Source organism: Synchiropus splendidus, chromosome 17 (assembly GCF_027744825.2).
Source record: "Synchiropus splendidus isolate RoL2022-P1 chromosome 17, RoL_Sspl_1.0, whole genome shotgun sequence".
Taxonomy (NCBI): domain Eukaryota; kingdom Metazoa; phylum Chordata; class Actinopteri; order Syngnathiformes; family Callionymidae; genus Synchiropus; species Synchiropus splendidus.
In genome coordinates this window covers 2,727,651-2,749,206 of record NC_071350.1, presented here as the reverse complement: position 1 = coordinate 2,749,206, position 21,556 = coordinate 2,727,651, and the positions used below count along the sequence as shown (strand labels likewise).

At 40.2% G+C, this 21,556-nt stretch overlaps 3 protein-coding genes across 6 annotated transcripts in view; 1 reads left to right on the top strand and 2 right to left on the bottom strand.

Annotated features, from left to right (window-relative positions):
- Positions 1-2,814: 2,814 nt before the first annotated feature.
- On the bottom strand, positions 2,815-6,018 carry gja2 (gap junction protein, alpha 2). The gene is made up of 2 exons (XM_053846855.1): positions 5,962-6,018; positions 2,815-4,376 (listed from the first exon to the last, which is right to left on the bottom strand). The coding sequence occupies exon 2, from the start codon at positions 4,328-4,330 to the stop codon at positions 3,272-3,274; it is 1,059 nt and encodes a 352-aa protein (XP_053702830.1). The 5' UTR covers positions 4,331-4,376; positions 5,962-6,018; the 3' UTR covers positions 2,815-3,271.
- A 3,676-nt stretch (positions 6,019-9,694) lies between these two features.
- Positions 9,695-12,405, bottom strand: gjb1a (gap junction protein beta 1a). Of its 2 annotated transcripts, none has more exons than XM_053846995.1 (2): positions 12,270-12,405; positions 9,695-10,916 (listed from the first exon to the last, which is right to left on the bottom strand). In XM_053846995.1, exon 2 carries the CDS (start codon positions 10,900-10,902, stop codon positions 10,189-10,191), a length of 714 nt encoding a protein of 237 aa, XP_053702970.1. In that variant the 5' UTR covers positions 10,903-10,916; positions 12,270-12,405; the 3' UTR covers positions 9,695-10,188. The 2 variants fall into 2 exon arrangements, with proteins under 2 accessions (XP_053702970.1, XP_053702969.1); XM_053846994.1 differs by lacking the exon at positions 12,270-12,405 and adding an exon at positions 11,935-11,988.
- Positions 12,406-15,348: 2,943 nt separating this feature from the next.
- LOC128748637 (oligophrenin-1-like) overlaps positions 15,349-21,556 on the top strand; it is a 40,287-nt gene continuing 34,079 nt past the window's right edge. For all 3 annotated transcript variants that reach the window (XM_053847584.1, XM_053847585.1, XM_053847583.1), the window contains exons 1-3: positions 15,349-15,739; positions 19,376-19,471; positions 19,772-19,833. In XM_053847584.1, the coding sequence (XP_053703559.1) occupies positions 15,586-15,739; positions 19,376-19,471; positions 19,772-19,833 (312 nt within the window). In that variant the 5' untranslated portion in view covers positions 15,349-15,585. The remainder of the gene's footprint in view (positions 15,740-19,375; positions 19,472-19,771; positions 19,834-21,556) is intronic.

Genomic DNA, 21,556 nt, shown 5'->3' with positions numbered 1-21,556 from the left:
ATTAACAACTCTGGTATCCAATCCTGAAAGAAGGAGATGCAATTGAGAAATCTCTGTACATAAAAAGTCCAGTGGGGTCATTTCTCAATGTCTTTTTGGATGTGGGAGCCGAGATTCCCTGACCTATTTTTCCTTGACCACTCATTGGATTTTCCAGTCTCACCCTGGATCTGATCTACTGAATCACCCCTCTAGAGGTATTTAGAAAACCTAAAAATATAACTTAAAAAGTTCCTCCCTCTGAGGCAGGTGTGTTGAACGAATCTGTGAGTCATGTGAATAAACAAAATGCATCTTTTCGATCACTGCAGTGTACAGTAATTACTTCCACATACGGGCATTTCAGGCTATAGTGGGCCTCATACAATGGGTGGAGTTCGATTAAAAAAAATCTCATTAAATAGTGAATTTATAAATGAATATGATTTGACGCCAGAATGATCAAATTTCAGTTGAATCTGTTCACATGCCCTTAAACATGAGGGTTGGAGTGCTCCATATTTTCTTCATCATTGTTTTTGATTTTTTCCTCCACCAGCACAAACTACTTTGGTCTCCTTCCTTGTGGATGTTCTGGTTATGTCATCGCATTATGTAATGTGTTGCACCTGGGACTGGTGGAAGAAGCCTTTTACTCAGATAAACTGTGTTATCTGTATTGATTAATGTTTTTGTCTGTAATTAAAAAGTCTGTTTCTGCATAGAGATCTACTGAATAAGAGCAGGACTCCATTAACAAATGCTCCAATGGAACCACAGTGTTTATACAGAAAAGTCCTGATGCCTGACATCACCTTTACATAAACCTATTGAATAGCACTGTAGAAAGGGATGTAAAAGAGAGCTCATAACCTCATACCCTCTCATTTTCCTGACCCCAAAACCAAGCGTAAAGAAGATCTTTTTCTCCTCAAGAGACAATTACAAGCATCTAAATAAATGTTTATGTTTCGAAACAGAACAGCCTTTCTGTTTGTGCCTGTTATCTTGCTGTTGGTACAAAAACCCGCCATGAAAAATGAGCGCAAATAATCAGAGAAGCAGGTCATGATGAAGCCAAATAAACCTGCTCATGTAACCAAGTCTTGAATTCATCTTTATTCAGCACAATGAGATATATTGACTAAAAATAGGGCTTAACAAACTTTTTGAGATTTTGAGTTTTTACAGTGCACCTCTAAAGTCTGGATATTGTTCGACTATGGGAGGAAACTAGAGTGCCAAGATGAAACACACACAAGCATAAGAAAGGCTACAAGTTCTGAACCCACTCAGTGCTGAAGCTGGATACAAACATGACCCGCTTGTGTCCACTTGTTTAACAATCTAATGCATTTCAGAATGCTACTCATATATTGGCACGTATCAGCACGGTTTTATTTCAGTTTTAGTGGATCAAGAGTTCAAGTTGAAAGTGTGTCTCAAAATGAAACCTGGTCATACTAAACAGGGTATAATTCACAATAAAAACAATGCTTGTTTTGATGATCAGAACATAGAAGCTCTCAATTTCAGGCGACATAAATAACATGAAGATGTCTGTGTGTAATCCGCTAGCACTGAATGCTCCTTCTTCAATTACAGCAAGGAAGATGTGGTGTAACACTTTACACACGGCCCTGATAGAGAGACCATTATTTCAAACTTTCAAAAGTTGGACCTGCATAAGTGGCGACAGTGAGGGCGGCGCTTGCTGGGCGAATCCTGTGACTTACAGCGACTGCTCTTTTGCACGAGTTTCTTCATGGTCAGGGAAAGTACACTCAGTGAGACCTATTTGTCTGGGTCGCTTTAATCACAGTAACATGAAAACATAATCTGTCGGCATGCAGTCTCCACTCTCGAAACTGCTTGTCCTTGTTCAACTCAGGAGAGAGAACATACTGGACTTCGAGTGGTGGAGTTGATTTAAGACTTCCATTCTTTCAATTTCAGCCCTCACATCCTCGACTCCTGCTGCATTCACTGGCGTGAATCAAGAGTTCAGTCGTGTCTTTCACATTTAGGGATAAAAAAAATATCCCTAAATGTGGGATATATATATATATATATATATCTCAACAGTCTCTAACAATGATACCCCACACTTTAAAATAACAGTCTTGTGAGCAGAAATGTCACAGTCTAGCAGTGGAAACCCAGCTCGATTCCTCCAGTGTCCACCTCTTTAATGCCGGTCATTTTAGTTACAGCAATGTGATAACAGGATCAATGCTTGTCAGTCGTCCTTACTAAGTGGGTGTCACCATTTCACCAATACCTTATGACTCTGCAGTTTTGTGACAGTGACCATATTGAGAAAAAACATGAAGCTCGCGGCTTAAATGATCTCACTTGGGCATAAATAAACTTTATTCAAGTCAAATGATGCAGAGGACAGAACGGAGAAAGAATAGCTTGTTTCAGCTGAAATTAGGACGATGGAGGTCACCATAAGACTTTTTATTTTGTGAAAGTCGCTGGGACAAATTTAATTTGACCAGTTTTAATGTCATGTGATGCCTTTAGGATTTAGGATTAGGAAGTTTGGTGGTATATTTATTCTGCTTATGTAATCGCACCAACAAAAGTAATTCCGCAGGAGGTGCAGGAAGTATTTGAGCAAAACCTGGCAACACCTAGAAGTCAGTTATTAAAAAGTCACACATCCTATATTATCTGTTGATGAATCTATAATAATAGCATTTCATTTATTTTCCATCACTTAAACCTAGACGATATATATATACACAAATCACTGGTAATTTTATGGTTCTAAAATTGAATGACATTCAAGTGTAAGCAGTAGATGAAATATATAATATATTTGCAGTTCACTGGACTTTTGCTGGAACCCTGATCTACCTGTTCACAGTTTTTCATAACATAAGAGATGATGCCATTTTGTTTTCATGATCAGACATCTGCGTCGCTTGGCCTGTCCAGCAGAAGTGATTGTTGCTGTTGCAGCTCAGTGATGAAAGTGCGGATTCATTCTTTGAACCTCGACCAACGGACCTGATGTGCACCAGAACTCACTCTCAGGACAAACATACTTCTCCATACCTAATACTTCACTCAATCTTCTCTAGACATTCCTTGCAGTCCACCTGGTGCTGGATGGTGTGTTGATGGGTAGATGTTCTTCATGCTTTGAAAATGATTGTTTAGCAATAACAGCCCTCTGGAACAATCTTCAAATGTGAAATATCTCAGTGGCTACAGGGTTATGAAGTGGTCAACGAGGTATCACTGGACGTTCAAGTCATAACAGTATTGGATTAAGGCTCTGTTAGATTTTCAGATCGTCCAGCCTGCCCTTGGTGTTGCTGTGCTTGCTGGACTGGCTGTTTCGGCGAGCGTGCTCCATTGGCGACTCAAAGCCTGAAATGGAAGCTTTTCTTTCCTTCACATCTTCGCCTTCTGCTTTTCCTTTTCTCTCAGTGGCCATATTGTCTCTGTTCTGCTTGTAAACAGCTTTGCTGGTGTACGGGCTGTAGGCGGAGTTGGACTCGCCCATGCTGTACTTTGGCTCCACCGGGAAGGGTTCAGGCACCGCCGAGCGTCCGGGGAAGTAGTTGTAGCTTGGAACAAAGGGTACAGCCACCTCACGCAGCTCCTTGGGGGACTCATTGGCGGCCCGTGAGCGCCGGTAGCGGAGACCCTGGTGGCACTTGGTAAAGCCCAGGTGGTACATCTCCACCAGGTTGAGCAGCAGTGAGATACAGGCCACTGCAAGCATGAAGAGGATAAAGATGGTCTTCTCCGTGGGGCGGGAAATGTAGCAGTTAACCACATTAGGACAAGGCCACCTGTCACATGTGTACATGGGCTTCAGCTCAAACCCATACAGGAAGTACTGTGCTACTATGAAGGCTACTTCAAACAAGGTTTTGAAAATAATATTGAAGACGTAAGTTCTGAGCAGGGCGCCTTGCAGACGCACATGGCCCTGGTTATCTTTGATGGACTTCTTTGCCTGCTCCAGCTGGTGTTTTTCCATTTGGAGAGCCATCTCCTTCTCCTTCTCTTTCCTCTTGTCCTCCATCCGCACCAGGTGGAGGATGTGGCCGAGGTAGATGAGGGTGGGCGTGGACACGAAGATGATCTGCATCACCCAGAAGCGAATGTGAGAGATGGGGAAAGTCTTGTCATAGCAGACGTTCTGACAACCAGGTTGCTTGGTGTCGCAAGTGAAGCCCGACTGCTCATCCCCCCAAACCTTCTCAGCGGCGGTTCCCAGCACCAGGATGCGGAAGATGAACAGAACTGTCAGCCAGACTTTGCCCACAACGGTAGAGTGTTCTTGGGCGCTCTCAAGAAGCTTCCCCAGCGAGTTCCAGTCGCCCATGTTGACTCACAGATGGATGCTCTATTAACAACTCTGGTATCCAATCCTGAAAGAAGGAGATGCAATTGAGAAATCTCTGTACATAAAAAGTCCAGTGGGGTCATGTGACTGCAGTTACAACACCATTCTCAATGTCTTTTTGGATGTGGGAGCTGAGATTCCCTGACCTATTTTTCCTTGACCACTCATTGGATTTTCCAGTCTCACCCTGGATCTGTTCTACTGAATCACCCCTCTAGAGGTATTTAGAAAACCTAAAAATATAACTTAAAAAGTTCCTCCCTCTGAGGCAGGTGTGTTGAACGCATCTGTGAGTCATGTGAATAAACAAAATGCATACATCTTTTCGATCACTGCAGTGTATTTACTTCCACATATGGGCATTTCAGGCTATAGTGGGCCTCATACAATGGGTGGGGTTCGATTAAAAAAAATCTCATTAAGTAGTGAATTTATAAATGAATATTTTTGACGCCAGAATGATCAAATTTCAGTTGAATCTGTTCACATGACCTTAAACATGAGGGTTGGAGTGCTCCATATTTTCTTCAACATTGTTTTTGATTTTTTCCTCCACCAACACAAACTACTTGTGGATGTTCTGGTTATGTCATCGCATTATGTAATGTGTTGCACCTGGGACTGGTGGAAGAAGCCTTTTACTCAGATAAACTGTGTTATCTGTATTGATGAATTTTTTTGTCTGTAATTAAAAAATCTGTTTCTGCATAGAGATCTACTGAATAAGAGCAGGACTCCATTAACAAATGCTCTAATGGAACCACAGTGTTTATACAGAAAAGTCCTGATGCTTGACATCACCTTTACATAAACCTATTGAATAGCACTGTAGAAAGGGATGTAAAAGAGAGCTCATAACCTCATACCCTCTCATTTTTCCTGACCCCAAAACCAAGCGTAAAGAAGATCTTTTTCTCCTCAAGAGACAATTACAAGCATCTAAATAAATGTTTATGTTTCGAAACAGAACAGCCTTTCTGTTTGTGCCTGTTATCTTGCTGTTGGTACAAAAACCCGCCATGAAAAATGAGTGCAAATAATCAGAGAAGCAGGTCACGATGAAGCCAAATAAGCCTGCTCATGTAACCAAGTCTTCACGCTTAAAATCAGTGGATGGTTCTTATGTAAAAGTAACTCTGGTGTTTCAACATTATTCGTTTGGCATAAACTACTGAAATTCATGATTTGCCAGACATTTTTTATTTTTGATGAATGCATAAATTGGAGTCTTTTAAAAGTCACCCCTTTCATCTCGACTTTTCAAGATCGTAGAGGTGACATTGACCATCAGAGTTTGCGAACGATGACAAATTTGTGGTTCGGGTTCATGTCCTCTTGGAAAGGCAGCGCCTTGCAGTGGCTAACTCAGACTCCTCACTTCAGCGGAGATCTTGTGACACAGGAGACAAGTCTAAACTCCTGTGCTGGAATTAGGCTTCTAGTTTGTCAGAGGCCTATAGGTTACAGCACTGCAACAAAAATGTGACTTTAAAAATAGTTGTGCCTGTCCTTTAGGTAGCACACTGGCAGACGGGAACCTGTTGGACAGCTGGGGAAGGCTGGAAGGTGATGTGTGTGTGTGTTGTTTATCAATTAAAAAAAAGGCTTACCTGAATATTTTCATCTCCTTCACGGAAGAGTGCTTCGCTGGTTGGCCCACCTTCTCCAGAACTTCAGAAAAGTAACTGCAGCAACAGGACAACCTTCTCACTTGAGTACCAGTGATCCCGCCCACCCTGACCCGCTCGCTCCCCACACGCCGCCAACGATGACGGCAAAATGAAAACAGTAGGGAGTCAGAAAAAAAATAGCCCTGCAGGGGTTTCTGTCCGAGTGAGTGGCAGCGCTGGCACCCAGTGAGCACTCGGGTTATAGACTTACATGTTGGGACTGATCTAAATTTAAATCACGTGAGGGAGGGGCCCTGATGTCAGTGGTCTCATGGCCAACACGGTGGCCTTCAGGGATGTGACCTTTGACTTGGTGGTGCAACATCCACCACGCTTGGAGTCACATCGGGGCTTTAAATCATTCGTTCTGGTTAGCTTGTGCTGATTAGCCTCGTCGTTCACATACTTTTACATGACTGAAATAGACCGTTATTCATGTTTGGAAGTACAGTTCAGTAAACCTGAGTGGAAATGAGGCAGTTCACTTTATGAGATGGACCGAGCTGCCTGAAGCAACTGAAGATAGTTGGCCTTTGTCTGGTCCTATGACTTAATATACTATTGAAATCACTTGAAGAGTGCAGTAGAAATGACAGTGCTAACAAGTACATCGGTACGGGATGATCCTGATGAGTAAAGTACAAAGGTCAGCCCAACTTTTTTACTCTTTACAAACCCTTCACCAGATCTTCAACTCCCTGAACTAAGTTTTCCATATCAGTACTCAATCACCGTCCAAGGTGTTTTGCTTATATTTACGTCACTAAAGCGAGGTGCAGACGATAATGTTTAATGGTTGGACAATACACATTTACTTAGCTGTGTACTAAGAGTCGCTGCCCTCAGATGACCCCATTTCACCCCTGGATTCAGAATGTTTTTGTGACTTAAAATTAAGTTTTTAAAAGCATTTTAATCTGCTCATGAAACATATACATCCACAAAGAGATGAACCTGGTGAATTAATGTTGCTTGTTGTTGACATCGTGGTATGAATGGTTGACAGTCAACGACAGACTAAAATTGATGCCATGTTTCCATGTTCCAGAACCAAAAGTAGAAGAATGGGCTTTGTTGCGCCAAGTTATTGCGTCACAGCGGTGCAAATGCAGTATGGGATGACAATGTCTGGGCCATCCCTAAGAAAGGGACCCAATCTCCAATAATCTCCGATAAAAGATTATTGGAGCATAAATCTAGAAAGGCACTATGACAACACTAACCATTTTACATGACTTTGTAAAACACAGCATGAGATCAAAACAAACATACAAAAAAAAAATCCCAAAAGTGCACACAACAATGCTATGACAGCCCCATTGATGTCACCTTCTGTGCCCTCAAATATCTACCAAGTGTTGGCACCCAATGTAGAGCCAGCTCCAACCCTAGCTATCCACATGAAACAACCTACATTTAGAAAATCTAAGGAAAATTCATTCACGACTTTTGTGATGTGCTGTCACAAGTTAACTGTTAATTTCCTTGTCATAGAAAAAATAACTGAAACAATCATATGACCTCATTTGATCTTTTTCTACTACAGTATATGATGCTCGTCATCCGTGAGGACGACTGTCATATACTACCATACCACTATCACAGTGAAGCACTCCTGTTTGGTATGTCTTGAGTTACGATGGAGCAAGGAGCAACAATGCCATGAAAGGAAAGATTTTTCACATATTGGCAAAACTGTTTTCAGTTTAGTCATGCTTCATTGGTGGATCATATATATGAGAGCCATAATTACATTGTTATATATATATATATATATATATATATATATATATATATATATATATATATATATTGGTGGTAGCTCAATATCAAATAGTTTTCTGGGTGTATCTCAACCTCCAGCTGTACTGTATCACTGATGTATTTTCAGGATTCAGGAGCATCAAGCAAATACATTCCAAGCTTTTTCAGTGCTGCTTTGATACCTACAAATGTATTGGCTTGCAGGAGGTAGAGGTCAGATGAAGCTAATCTGAAACCCGTTAACAGCAGACCGAAACGATGCGTAGTTTTTGGCGGTGCCTACATGCCTCCTGTAAGTCCGACCTTTGCGGATGGGTTGCGTTGTCACTCCATAAAAAGAAGAACGGCTTCACACTCAGTGACCGCTGGCCCAGCTGTCTGAGAGGTCGACCATTGTCACCCAGGCACTGACCCCTCTGCACAGCCGTGCTATTGATAACCCAACATTCTGCTCCTCGGTCTTCAGAGAGACGATTCAATCAGACGTTTGGCCACAGGTGCTGGTGCGGCTCCGAACGTCTGCGCCGGAGTCTGACGTGTCTTGATCTCCTGCTGTTTGAAAAATCTGCAAAAATATGAAAAAAATAAACAAATAATGAGCCCCAAGATAAAAGATGAAATTCTTGACTACTTCTATTGTTCGTACAGCTGGAATTTCATCTGTGGATCTTATTGTTATTATCATTTCTGCTTGACTCTGATTACACTTGTCAATGTTCCGTCTGATTTTCTGTGAAATCTAACTAAGACCTCAATTCACCACGGAGTGCCACATGAGAAACCAGCACTGTAGATGAGGCAAAACAGTTCAGCTAATTAATATCATCAGAAAAATGTATTTTTAAAGTGGAGAACTCTGGAGCCACATCAGGCTACTTCACACGAAGAAATAGCCCACAGTGTCAATGTAGTGACTATAATAGTCACTCAATATAGAGCACAGTGGAAACCAAATAATAATAAAAGTAATGTATTTAAAATAAATCAATACAAAAAAAATATATAAAATGTTGTCTGAATTTTAAAAACAGGTAAATTAAAATGTTTAATATAATGTTTTAGGAGATTTTTTTTATGTTATTGATATATATTTTAAATGCATTGGGAAATATTCAATATAAAACCTGTCTTATGGCAAACATTATTCATGATTTTATTTTGGAATTTTATATTTAAGATAGTATTCGCAGAAATGTATCTAAACAAACTAAATAAAATACAGTGAAATCCGGACTATAGAGTGCGCTGGAATATTAGGCACACCCACTAAATTTAAGAAGGAAATTAGATCTTGTCCATACATTCGATGCACCGGTCTACAAGCCGCGGGTGCAGTGGTGCTGTCTGCACTGTAGAAAGGTGGTGCTTAAAAATGCATGAGGATCACAAAATAGTTTTGAAAACAGGGCTCAGCATCGACACTGTCTCATGAAGCAAACTTGCCGGTGTTCTGAACTTAGCAATGTTCTGAACTTGAATCATGAGCTCCTCACATCTTTTATTGACATTAAAGCTGTTTTCTCCCTCGTGTCCAAAGTGCCGACACCTCAGCTGGTCTCAGCTGCTGCTTCTCGTCTCTGGTCCTCCAGGAGAACGGCTCTATGGGTGGAGCTGCGGACACGCGGGTGAAAACAGCACATATTTGACAGTGTTGACAGTGAGAAAAAGTAGAGACTTATAGTCCTGAAATTACAGTAGATAAGTATTGTTTAAAATACAGATTTGAGAGTTTGTACTCTCTCTGTTTTAAAGAAAATAAAAAATGAAAAATGACACTAGATTGAGTAGAAGATGTTTTAAAGAAAATAAAAAATGAAAAATGACACTAGATTGAGTAGAAGATTGGATTTTAATGCATCACAGTAAAAATAGCATTAAAAAAGGTATTAATGATGTCACAATTATTTTTATAAATAAAACCAGGCAGCATTTTAACATTTCATATCTTTATATTTCATATCTTTTTAAAAATAAATAGATCCCAGATTCCATTAATATTCAAGTTTGCAGTTCAAATTTCATGCAAAAAGCAAACATCCCCTGTATTAGCCACACATCTACATTAAAACTACAGACAAGTATTGCATAAGGAACTGTGCAAAACTAAAAAAGGAGGTGACGGTCAAGTTAAAACTTGTGATTACAGCAGCGCTCGAGTTCACTGAGTCACCTCTTTGCTCGTCTAATCCATTTACTTTCAAACGGATCCATGAAAATGATCCCTATGATGTCGTCAGAGGGACAAAGCTGCTACTGTGATTTTGGAAGGAACGCCTATTAATGTCACCTAAATTTGGGTCAAGATTTTTGTGTCAAGTCCTTCCTGGAATTGAAAGTAACTTTGGTCCTGAAGTGCAATGGAAGTCCTTTAATCAGTTTTGAGGTGTTTGTATTTGACTCATGCTAAAGCTTTTTTTGGATCCACGCTGTCACAGCGGAGTCTCCAGGACCGGTGGCGTGTTTGCTACAGGTCTTCCCCACCAAGAAGACCACCTCTGCGATGTTCAGAAGGATACAGACCCCTGATGCTGCCAGCATGAAGATAGTGAAGACGGTTTTCTCAGTGGGCCTGGACACAAAGCAGTCCACCACATTAGGACACGGGTACGAGTCGCACTTGACCAGCCGGATCATCTTGTAACCCGGGTAGATCATGTAGAACATGAACATGAACGTCACTTCGAAGATGATCCGGAACAGCAGGCTGATGATGTAAGTCCACCAGAGAGCACCTGTGATTTTCATCTTCTGGCTTTTGATCTGCTCTAGGTCTTTGGGGTTGGTGCGGCCCGACAGCTTGTAGAGCCTCTTGTCCACGTGACGGCGGTGGGCCACGTGCATGGCCACCAGCAAGGCAGGAGTGGAGACCAGGATGAGCTGCAGGGCCCAAAGGCGGATGTGAGAGATGGGGAAGAAGTGGTCATAGCACACGCTGTTGCAGCCCGGCTGCTGGGTGTTGCAGGTGAAGCCGGACTTCTCATCACCCCACACGCTCTCTGCTGCCACCACCAGGACCAGGATGCGGAAGATGAAGAGGACAGAGAGCCAGATGCGGCCGATACCTGTGGAATGTCTGTTCACGCCACTGATGAGGGCGTAGAAGGAGGCCCAGTTCATCTTTGGTTCCGGGTCTGGTAAAACAAAAGCATACTTTTGACACTGAATGGGCTACCAGGATCGGTTCTTCTGACACCATTTTAATTGCATATCATATTCATAATATAATATCATGTCAATGGCATTGTCATAGGCGTCAGGAGGAGTTTTCCATTTGGCCTCACCACACACAAATCCTCTCGTAACCCTGGTTATTTCCAGTCTAGATCATTCCGACGCTCATGAATGCACCATCCACACGCATCCAAGATACGTAGATTAGCACTTTACCCGGGAGAGCGAAAGCCTTGAAAGCACATCGGAGCTATGACATCATGTGGACAAGAAATATATTTCTCGTTTGTATCTGCCTGATCAGCACTAGCAGGTAACTCAAGTTGCTGAATCTACAGTGTCCTGAGGTGGACAAATAAAAAGTCTTACTTAAGAGGGATTCATGAGAAAAAAAAATCAATTTCCATTGTTACACAAAGACCAACACAGATGCCATTTTTGTCAACCAACACCTACATTGATACTCTCTGTCAGAGCACACATTTTATTCAATAAATTCATGAATAAAGTGAAATAATTAAAGAGTTCTTGGACGTTAACTGTGATAGTTTGCACCAATTGAAACTATTTCAGAAAGTTTTGAAATGTGGTAAACAAGAACTAATAAATAAATGGAGGCAACAGAAATGAACTGTGCGAGCAGTCTGAGAATAAGTTGAAATTTGCAATAATAAGTCATGAGAGTTTGAGGAAAAAAATAAGGTTGCTTCTTGACTCTGATTTGCTATGAATATATTACTACAAATGTCCGCATGAATGACTTCCTTTGACAACTTTCTGATTAACTGAGAAATAAAACAAAAAACAAAAAAAAACATCTTGTTCCCAATGAGCCAGAAAATGGAACATAAGCTGGTGAAAGATAGAAGTTGATTGTAACCTCAAGAAGCAACCTTCCTGTCTGTACATCTGAGCTTCCGCTGATCAAACAACAAATTATGCTCCAATTTTAGAGTGATCTTCAGCATGAGTAGTTACCGGGCTCAGCAGGAGGTGAAAGAGGCTGGACTGGCATGGATGTTGAGTCCAGAGAAGAAGAGACTCTCTGTCTCCCTCTGGAGTGTGTCGGATACTTAAAAACTCCTGCGTCATGTGACGCGGCTTCATCAAATTATCTGTAAATCGCACTCATAATTAGGGTGAGGCAGCTGCTCACCCTTGCACAATAGAGGGGACTCTATTGCTCTGTGTATGAATAATTCATGACCAGCTGTGAATGCTATGAATGCACAGTTTTGCTTGTCAAAATTGCAGACTGAACAGAAGACGAGTTTAAAACTCCCGTGATGGAGGATGTGAGCTGATCATCTTACCTTCAGCACCTTGCCACGAACATCTTCACCTCACGTTGGGATCAGGAGGCTCTGGACATCATGGCTTTGAAATGCTAATGGTTAGTCTGACACTCGCCACTGCCCTGCACTGGGCTGGTCATATGCTCCAGCGAGCAGACATTAGCATACAAAAGCTCCATTTACTGACTTCAAACAAACGGCCTCACAATTCAGAACAAATGTTATAACTCGGCTGAGGAATCTGTGCAAGGGAAGGCGGCAGACTGAGCCGATGTCCTGCATTGTCCACTGTTCCAGACAGGAAGTGGAGGGTGTTTTTGACGCAAAATAAAAAGGTCTCAAATAACGCGTGACGCAAGATATCTGAAGATCAACATGAGAAGGGTTATGTCGTGAATCATGTCTCTGTTTTCATTGATTTTGTGACCTATTGACCTTTTCATTGGCCATATTTCCACTGTCTGGCACAGATGCTAACTTAATCTGAACTTAAAGTTAACTTAAAACTTAACTTCAAGAATATGATTTCACATTTCAGAATGTCAAACTCTGTCATGGAACAGCTGAAATTTTAAACCCACTCATGGTTTCAACAATATACAGTAAATCTTCTGGGATAATTTGATTCTGATTCTGATTCTGATAAAAAATGTGTTTCCACCCTCCATGTTAATGATCAGAGGCAAATTTCAAGCATGAAGCTTCTCTTCCTGTCAAAACACTAATTGAACACTTAAAGGGGACCATTCCTGGTGATCTAAGAGTCTTGACATGGAATGATTTTGGACCTAATGGGATGTTATGTATTTTGAATTTCACCCAATGAAAATGATTCAGGAGAACTTGATGATACTTCAGACAAGTTGGATCTGCAGAACAGGTTCTTGACTCCACCTCACATTTTCTTCCTTCTTTATAAAAAAAAAAACACGTCATCAACATGTGTGCTCGGTGAACCATGCAGTGAATTTAATTTTAGCTGCCAACCATTCTCATGGGCCACATGACCCGAATGATTAAAGGATCCTGGCTGCTACTAGTCTTAACCTGTCAGTCAAACAATCTAATGGGCCACAAAAGTTCCTGCTAAGTAGCCTGCTAATCCCTGATTCCTTCACCTGCCATGATGGAACTGAGCCCATCGAGGATGTGTTTGAGTCCACTATGACGACCTTTGACCCAGCATTTGACTTCGACTGACCATGTATTTTAGTGCAGATAGATAAGGCCGACTCAGCAATTGATAAATTGTTGTTGAAACCACGGTGGACAAAACTCAAAAACTAAGAATACAGTACATATCAGGAGAAAAAGTAAGTGATTTGTTTATAGCCAATCAAATCACTACAACTCTATGGAAATGAGTATACAATGTCCACCTTATTAAAAGTGACTTCATCAGACCTCACCAACAGATCCTGCATCCACGTCACCTTACACAATATAAACATGTTTGAATGGGTCAATCTACATTACAAATGGATGACCATTTATTATTCACTTTTAAGAGCTGTTGATAGACAGAACTGTCACTGAGGGCTTGGTAATAAATGGTTCACTCTGTTAATGCACAGTAACCTTTTGGAAATATTCAAACCACATGCTTAGTAATTATATCTCCATGGTTGTCAGACCGGCGTTGTCAGGTTGGGGATATTTTTTTCACATTCCTAAGTAATGAGTCATTCTCCTGCATAACCTGTTCAGTGACATATGCACTCAACTTCGGGTCATCTGTATCTCATGATGTGCTTTTTTCCTGACACTTCTGGTACTGTTGAACAAAATCTTGTGTAATGATGACGTAACATGAGCCACGAACGAGACTTTGCAAGGCTACTTCAGTATGAAGGACGACATCTAGGGGACATGGTTTGCTAGTGCAGACAGTAGGTCCACGCTTGGCATTAACCACAAGAATAACAATAGGGCTTAAATACCCTCCGAAAGTACGAGTTTCAGTTTTGATCATAATTGTCTTCTTCATTGTGTATTGATATCTGTTGTGTTTTTGTTATCTCTAATGAACACGTTTTCCATTTTCTACTAATAAATATTTCCAATAGTTACTGGGATTTTAAAGCGTTTTTATGTGACGAATCCAGTCTGGCGTTATAGCCACATTTAATGAAACTGGATGTATGAAATTCAAATTATAACAAAGCACACCTATATGTTTGTCAAGACTCTCCAGGCACTATGTCACTATATATATATATATATATATATATATATATATATATATATATATATATATATATATATATATATATATATATATATATATATATATATATATATATATATATATATATATATATATATATATATATAACTACAATAATATATAACTACAATAATAACTACAGCACATCCTCAGTCAACCACTGCTTAGTAAGTCAATGTAGAGAAATTCACACGCTTCAGCGTTTCATACCATAAAATGATAAAACATTTCTCTCATTTGTGTATTTAAAACGATTACGAAATATGTGGTGCGTTTACTGAACTGGGTGCAGGATGATAGACACGTGTATTAATAATTTCAAAATTAAATGTATGTTTTAAATGTTCCTTGTAAGAGATTCATTCAAACATAAGACGCTTGTCGTTAGCACTAAACATTATCAGTGAAATCTGATCTTGTCTATGCTGCATATCTGCATTTCGATCTCTTTTTCCATTTTTGTCTATTATTTATTTATTTTTGTCGTCTGGTTATATTACAACATTAGCATTAGTCGCTTAAAATTCCGAAGTATAAAGTCAATACTGTACTTGCTGCGGTCCCTTTAAGGGCGTTCTGGGTGTGGAAAGGGGGATGTTTTATGAAGCCGTGGACAGATGGACACGTTCCGTTTTAGTTTGGCTTATACTTATACACAAATATACCAGTAGCGTTGCATCGTTAGATGTTACGTATGAAGATACAATCAGCTGAAAATATGTGAAAATTTTCCAAGTGTAGCTTAGTGTGTTTAATTATGGTATAAGTCTTTGATCATGTTCAGGATTTTAAAAATAGGACATGAACGAGTGAGCTATGTTTTAGAATGGAACGCGCCCCATTGGTTTCTAGCCGCTTTCCTTCGCTGCAACGAGGAAAAAGTGTCGGAGTGGATCAGGATTCAAGTAAATAACAGCAATAAACAGTGACAGCAGAGCAAAACAGGGAAGTACATTTACTCTTCGCCTCTTCCCTGCGTACTTCTATCAACATTTGAGCAGCGGGCTGGCGAGTTCATGCTCTTAGAGCTGGCGGAGCTGCAATGAACAGCGTGGAATAGAGAGAGTGTGGGCTGCACTCTGTCCATTGTGTTGATAGAAGAAGAAGATGGGTCATCCTCCTCTGGAGTTCAGTGACTGCTATCTGGACAGTCCCGAGTTCAGAGAGGCGCTCAAGTGTTATGAACAGGAGCTGGAGAGGACGAGCAAGTGCCTGAAGGAGTTGATAAAGGACGGCAACAGTGTGATAACTGCCATCAGAGGTGAGAAGGAGTCGACATCATTACACATCCCGCTTGGCCACTACATGGACTTGTATTGTTATGGTGAGCGGGAGGGAGTGCTGACATCAGATGGGAGAGGCGCGTTCAAGCTGTGGTCCCTCGGGAATCGAACCCCCAGCCAGCTGTCAGAATCCACGAATGAGCAGCAGATGTGAAGTTTCCACTGTACATCACGAGGTTGTGCGGCTGACTGCAACAAGTTGCACCTGATTCCTCTCCGTGTTTATATTTGGCCTTCATTGTTTCAAATAAAGTTCAGTGTAGACATTTAAATACAACGCTACCAAATTTCAGTTCATGGTCATAACGATATAACTGCAGCTTATTGATTTTGTTCTTTCAATTACTCCTATTTTATTCTACTCATTGACGTGGTTTAATATGGGCAGTTACATGTTAATGCTTAGGTTAAGCACAAAACCATTATTATGGTAATTATTTAGTCTGTCAATGAGTGACAAAACTTGCTCCATCAAGGTCAACTGGTGACAAGTCTCAGTTTTTTAAGGCTCAGGTTTTGCTCATTATTTGATTCACTTTATTATAAAACTGCTGTTCCAGTATTGGAGCACTTGGTTGATCAGTTTTTACGCCACAGGGTGAACGACATGTCCACAAGTGACCACAAGTCTTCATGGCACTGTAAACTTTTCGATTTTATTGACTTATTAAAGTCTGTGCCAGCCAGGAGGCTTCAAATAGCCCTGACTGCCCACAGCCCACTTGTCAGCTAAATGAAACCTTTATTTATATCACTTTTGATACAGTAGTGCAACAGAAAAGTGCTTTACAGAAAATAGTCCAGAGGACAGCAGGTACAGGTGAGCAGTACACACCACTGAAAAACAAAACAAAACAAAACAATGGAAGCCTCTGTCTGTCATTATGATTGTCAGCACGGAAGGAAATGGTTTTCATATATTAATTAAAATGTAAACTGATAAACACTCACCTAGCTCATGATTTATGTTTTTTTTAGATAGTTGCATTTCTGCAGCTTCTTTCACGTGACTAAATGCTGAGAAAAGCAGTTAGATTTTATGTTTTAGGAACAATGGTCTGGGCATTGCATGACAACAATAACACTTTCTTGCTTGCAGTGCAGGAACACATACAGACAGGAAGTACTGCTTACAGCTCATGTTCTTTTGCAAGCGTGTTGCCACTGTTTTATTCGTATAATTTGGCAATAATTTGGCAACGTTTGTTAAAAATAATTGTTTATTCAGACAAGCTTAGACAAGGAAAACTGGTGAAATTAATACATCTTTGTTATTCACATGAATATGTTTAAACTCTGCAGACTTCATATTATTATTCAACACTTAATTCAACACTTATTGTGCACCATGTGAAAATAAGGTGTGCCGTGCAAGCTATGAACTTAAATGTGTCCATTTTACGCTACCGTTTCGATTTGTCACCCTGAAACTTTTCTTTTCTAAACGTAGATTCTTTGAATTTGGTTGTTGGATATAATTAATTGTTCATCAATATATGTTATCAAACCAGCAACGTTTGTAATTCCATAAGTGTGTATTTATCAGTTGGAGTAGTTTGTAAAAACTTTGAGTGAGTTATGTTCACTCGACGTCATTATGAGAAATACAAAAATATGAAGCTGCTAGATCTTCCTGTAGGTGTCGTAATAAGCGCCAAAGGAATGCTGATAATACTTTGCAACAATGCAGTTCAGTACACCGCACATAATGGAATTCATGAAGCTGATTGTTGGCTGGCAGGTGTGCAACATCAAGCCAGTAGTTACATACTGGTGAGTAGTCGTTGCTACTCATTGTTGTGCTGTAAATAGAATATAAATCACAAATTACGTGAGGAATTTGGATCCAAATGTATATTGTTAAATGTTGTTTTGGGACTCTACATTTTTTTTATTTTCAGCTCAAAATATGCTGTTAAAGGTCTGTGTCCTTTGTGAAATGGTCCCATTTTTTAGCCTTAGCCATTTCTCCTCTCAGTGTGACTTTTGCTTAAAGAGAACGCCAACGAGTCGACTCGTGAACCCACCAACTTATTTAACAGTCGATTATAGTGGACTATGTTACAGTGCTACTAATAAATGGGTGCTTCAGATACTTAAACTACATAGAGTTGAACTACTTAGCTTTACTACAAATATCTATAATATGCTAGTAGTGAAGCTATATTTGTATTTTGTGTTGTATCAAGTTCAGTATCAGTATCAGGTCAATTTTTGACTACTCAAGCTATAGACTTTTATTTTGGCAATTAAATGTTTTTTTTCTAATACAACTAGAAGAACATGTTTAGGGAGGTTTGAAGGTTTGAGCTAGTTACACTCTTCACTATTTTGTGATGAATTCCTCAGCTCCCCTCTATTAGTGTTTCTCCCAACTACGGTGGCCTCATTAGGGCAATGGGCAAATCTTCCAACACCTTTTTTGTTGGCTATTATGGTGCATATTTTTCTGCACACCGCAAGTCATTTACACTTCCCACAATTGGGAAATTCAACTAGTCCCAGCAGCAAACACAATACTTCAAAGACACTAAACATTGAAGATATACATATTGGAGCGATACTCATAATGCAGCAACATATCGCACAAAACAGTGTAAAATGAAAATACATAAGTGTAATGAGTTGAAGTAGATGCTAAAGCTGCTTTTTGATAGCTGTAGTTTTGCAAACTACTTATTTAAAATGATTAGAAAACACTAAATGTATTAACAAGTTGTGGACTCACTCCTGTTGCATCAGACTATTACAATTTAGGTGGAGCACAGGCACACATACACATATTCACACATACGACAGACAACAGACAGACCACAAATGAGCCTTGATGGGTCTGGATTGACTGGTGTCAGAGCACAGGGTGTAGTCTCAGGGCAGTCCTGGAAGGATCTGAAGTGAAGGAAGGTGGCAGGCTGTGCCAGTGAATCATGTTTGCTTTTCTGTCACGTGGATGCCTAGGTGTGTAAAGCTCCACTTACATAAGGCACCCGGATGAGGAGTAAATAAACCTGAGGAGGTGTTGTGAGCAATGTTCTGCAGGGGAACCACGGGACCTGCTCGTCCTGATGCTACTTTCAGACATACAATAACCACGCCTTCACAGATACAGTGTCCCTCGATGACAATAGCCTCTGTTGGCAGGACTCTGCTATTGATCCAAAGGAAAATGTTCGAGGATCATACAAACCAGTTCCATGTGTCGACTAGGCCTCTGAACATCTGGGTTCATGGAGGCCCCACCTTAAACAGCAGATTTAGATCTGGTGCCAGGTACTAAAGCAAGCTGTCAATGTCCCTGCCATCATGGTTTCACAGCTTTTTTAGCTGGTGGCCATAATTTATAACCAATCTCTTCTCCTTCGTTGTGTGGAAACAAACAGAATTCAAAAGTCTTCACTGCTCACTGGGGTAAAAGAAATATCTTGGTGTTTTTTAGGAGGGTATTTAATATGTAATCTGGCAGCCCAAATTCTTCTATTGTATTTCATCCAGCAGAGTTTAGTTTGGATGAAGAAACACAGACTTCCTCCTCCTGCCGCCTGTGGAAACGACTTTAGACAGTAAAAAAGACAGTAGCGTGTATAAAGGTGTGCCTGTGCTGTTTGTTTTTCCAGGTTATTCTCTGGCCGTGCAGAAGTTCTCCCAGACTCTCAGTGCGTTCCAGTTCGACTTCATCGGGGACTGTCTGACCGATGATGAAATAAACATCGGTAAGATAAGGCTCTTGTGACGGACAGATAAGTGGTATAGATTTACATGCTGGAGTTACTCTCAGAATATCTTCATGTTGCAAAGCAGTTTTGGCCACTCATTTCGGACTGATTTTAAACCGCAGTCGTTATAGAAACACAAAGAGCAGACCACGTATGTCCCGGCCACCATCTTCTCCCTCAAACCACACAGCCGATTTTAATCATTCACATTTAGAAATGTAATTTTCTTCTGCTGCAGGGCTTTTCTCTGCCTCCAACTGTTTGTTTCATATTCTATCTTGATGTCTTCCTCTTCAGCTCAGTCGTTCCAGGAGTTCGCTGGACTGTTGCAGGAAGTGGAGCACGACAGGATGATGTTGGTGAGCTATCAGCATCCTGCAGACGGACTCAGTCCCATTAATGGAATTTTAGGTCTTCATGTCACATCTCTTGTCATGTGATATAATAGATCAAGTTTCAACTGAAACATTGATCCTCCATCTTTAACTGGAAACAAAAATTCAATCTCAGCAGAAAATGCTCCCTTAGGTCAATGTCTTTTAAAATTTTATTTCCATTTGGATGTTTAATAGAGGTAATTTTATTGTATCTGAAAAATCCAAAGGTCGTTATGATGATCAACTAATGGGGCTAATCAAACAAACAACAACAATTGACTGGATTATATTATATTATATTATATTATATTAAACATGAGTAAGGATAGAGAATACATGCATAATGATAAATTATACAAATAATAAATTGTATATGTAGATTGATAATAAATAAATACGATAATCACGTGACGATGTGTGTCGACTCGAATTGAGAGCACATCTGTCAACAGGATGCAACTGCTGAAACAATCTAATGTCACTGTTCTTTCTGAATGTCCAGGGGAAATGCATGTTGTCTACTGTGTGGGACCATTTTGATCTCCTACTGGAGAATCATGTATTTATTTCATATCTTCTTGTTTTACCCAGTTTGTCTCAGATTTTCGACTTCCATTCTCATTCAAATTAATTTCAAGTCAACTCTTAGTTCACTCTTCACATTATTTTTTGCAAGAAAAAAACTTATTTTATTATTTTACAAAAAAAATAAATAAAAAAATTTGAAAAACAAAAAGCCCACAAGCATCCTCATTTACATCAGATTTTCACATTATGATACATGTTCACATTATTTAAAGATATCGAACAATACAATATGAATGCAAAGACTTAAATGATATTATTGTATACACCACATCATCAAATCAGTGTCAATTCAGTCTGTCGAGAAGGCTGCCTGCAGGGATTTTTAATGTCCAGCAGGTGTCGGTATTCAGTGACACAGTCTCAACACAGTGTGTCATTGTGTCAAAACGCTTTATGATGCCTCATTTACCCATCACTACTTGATGATGACTGGTTGAGGTGAGTCATCAAAATTCCTCGTGCTTTAGTTAAAGGGTTAGGACTAATCAAGCAAACCATGAAGCATTCTGGCAAAAGTGACTAGTCAGTCCATAAAGGTCCCTTAGTTGAGGGGAGAGGAGAATAATTGTCGAGGAGTGTTTTCCCTCCACATCTGTCCCACTAAAAACTGCATCAGAATCACCTTAAATGACTCATTTAATCAGATGGAGGCAATCAACTCTTTTACATTTAAAGTGCAGTGCATTTGGAACTGTTTTATTTTGGAATGCAAAATAAAATAATGATCACCTTTATTGCCATTTCTGCTGTGAGCGCACATATACCCAAGTCCACTGAACCAAGGTATCATTAAACCTTGTTAATGAGAGGACAAAACAGTTCTTGCTTGTAAGAAGCAAGAAAGTCGACCCTTGGAAAAGGTTCTATTCTTATGAAGCTACACACAGTCCGGGTCAATGGGATTGTCTTCTTCTTCTTCTTCTTCTTTTCCTTTCGGCTGTGCTTCCTCTTCTCTCAAACCTACAAATGTCATGCCCTCCGTCACCATGTCCATAAATCTCCTCAACATCTTTCTACCAATGTACTGGCTGTCTCTCCTCACATGTCCAAACCATCTCAATTTAGCCTCTCTGACTTTGTCTCCCATATGGAGCAGACGCAGCTGGATTAGAGTTCA

What these genes read in the sequence shown, in the direction of transcription:
- gja2 (XM_053846855.1), bottom strand. Translation starts at nt 4,330, where the DNA reads ATGGGCGACTGGAACTCGCTGGGGAAGCTTCTTGAGAGCGCCCAAGAA.
- gjb1a (XM_053846994.1), bottom strand. Translation starts at nt 11,971, where the DNA reads ATGCCAGTCCAGCCTCTTTCACCTCCTGCTGAGCCCG. An exon ending in TTCACCTCCTGCTGAGCCCG is followed by an intron (nt 10,917 to 11,934) that starts GTAACTACTCAT and finishes TTGTTTTACCAG; the next exon opens with ACCCGGAACCAAAGATGAAC.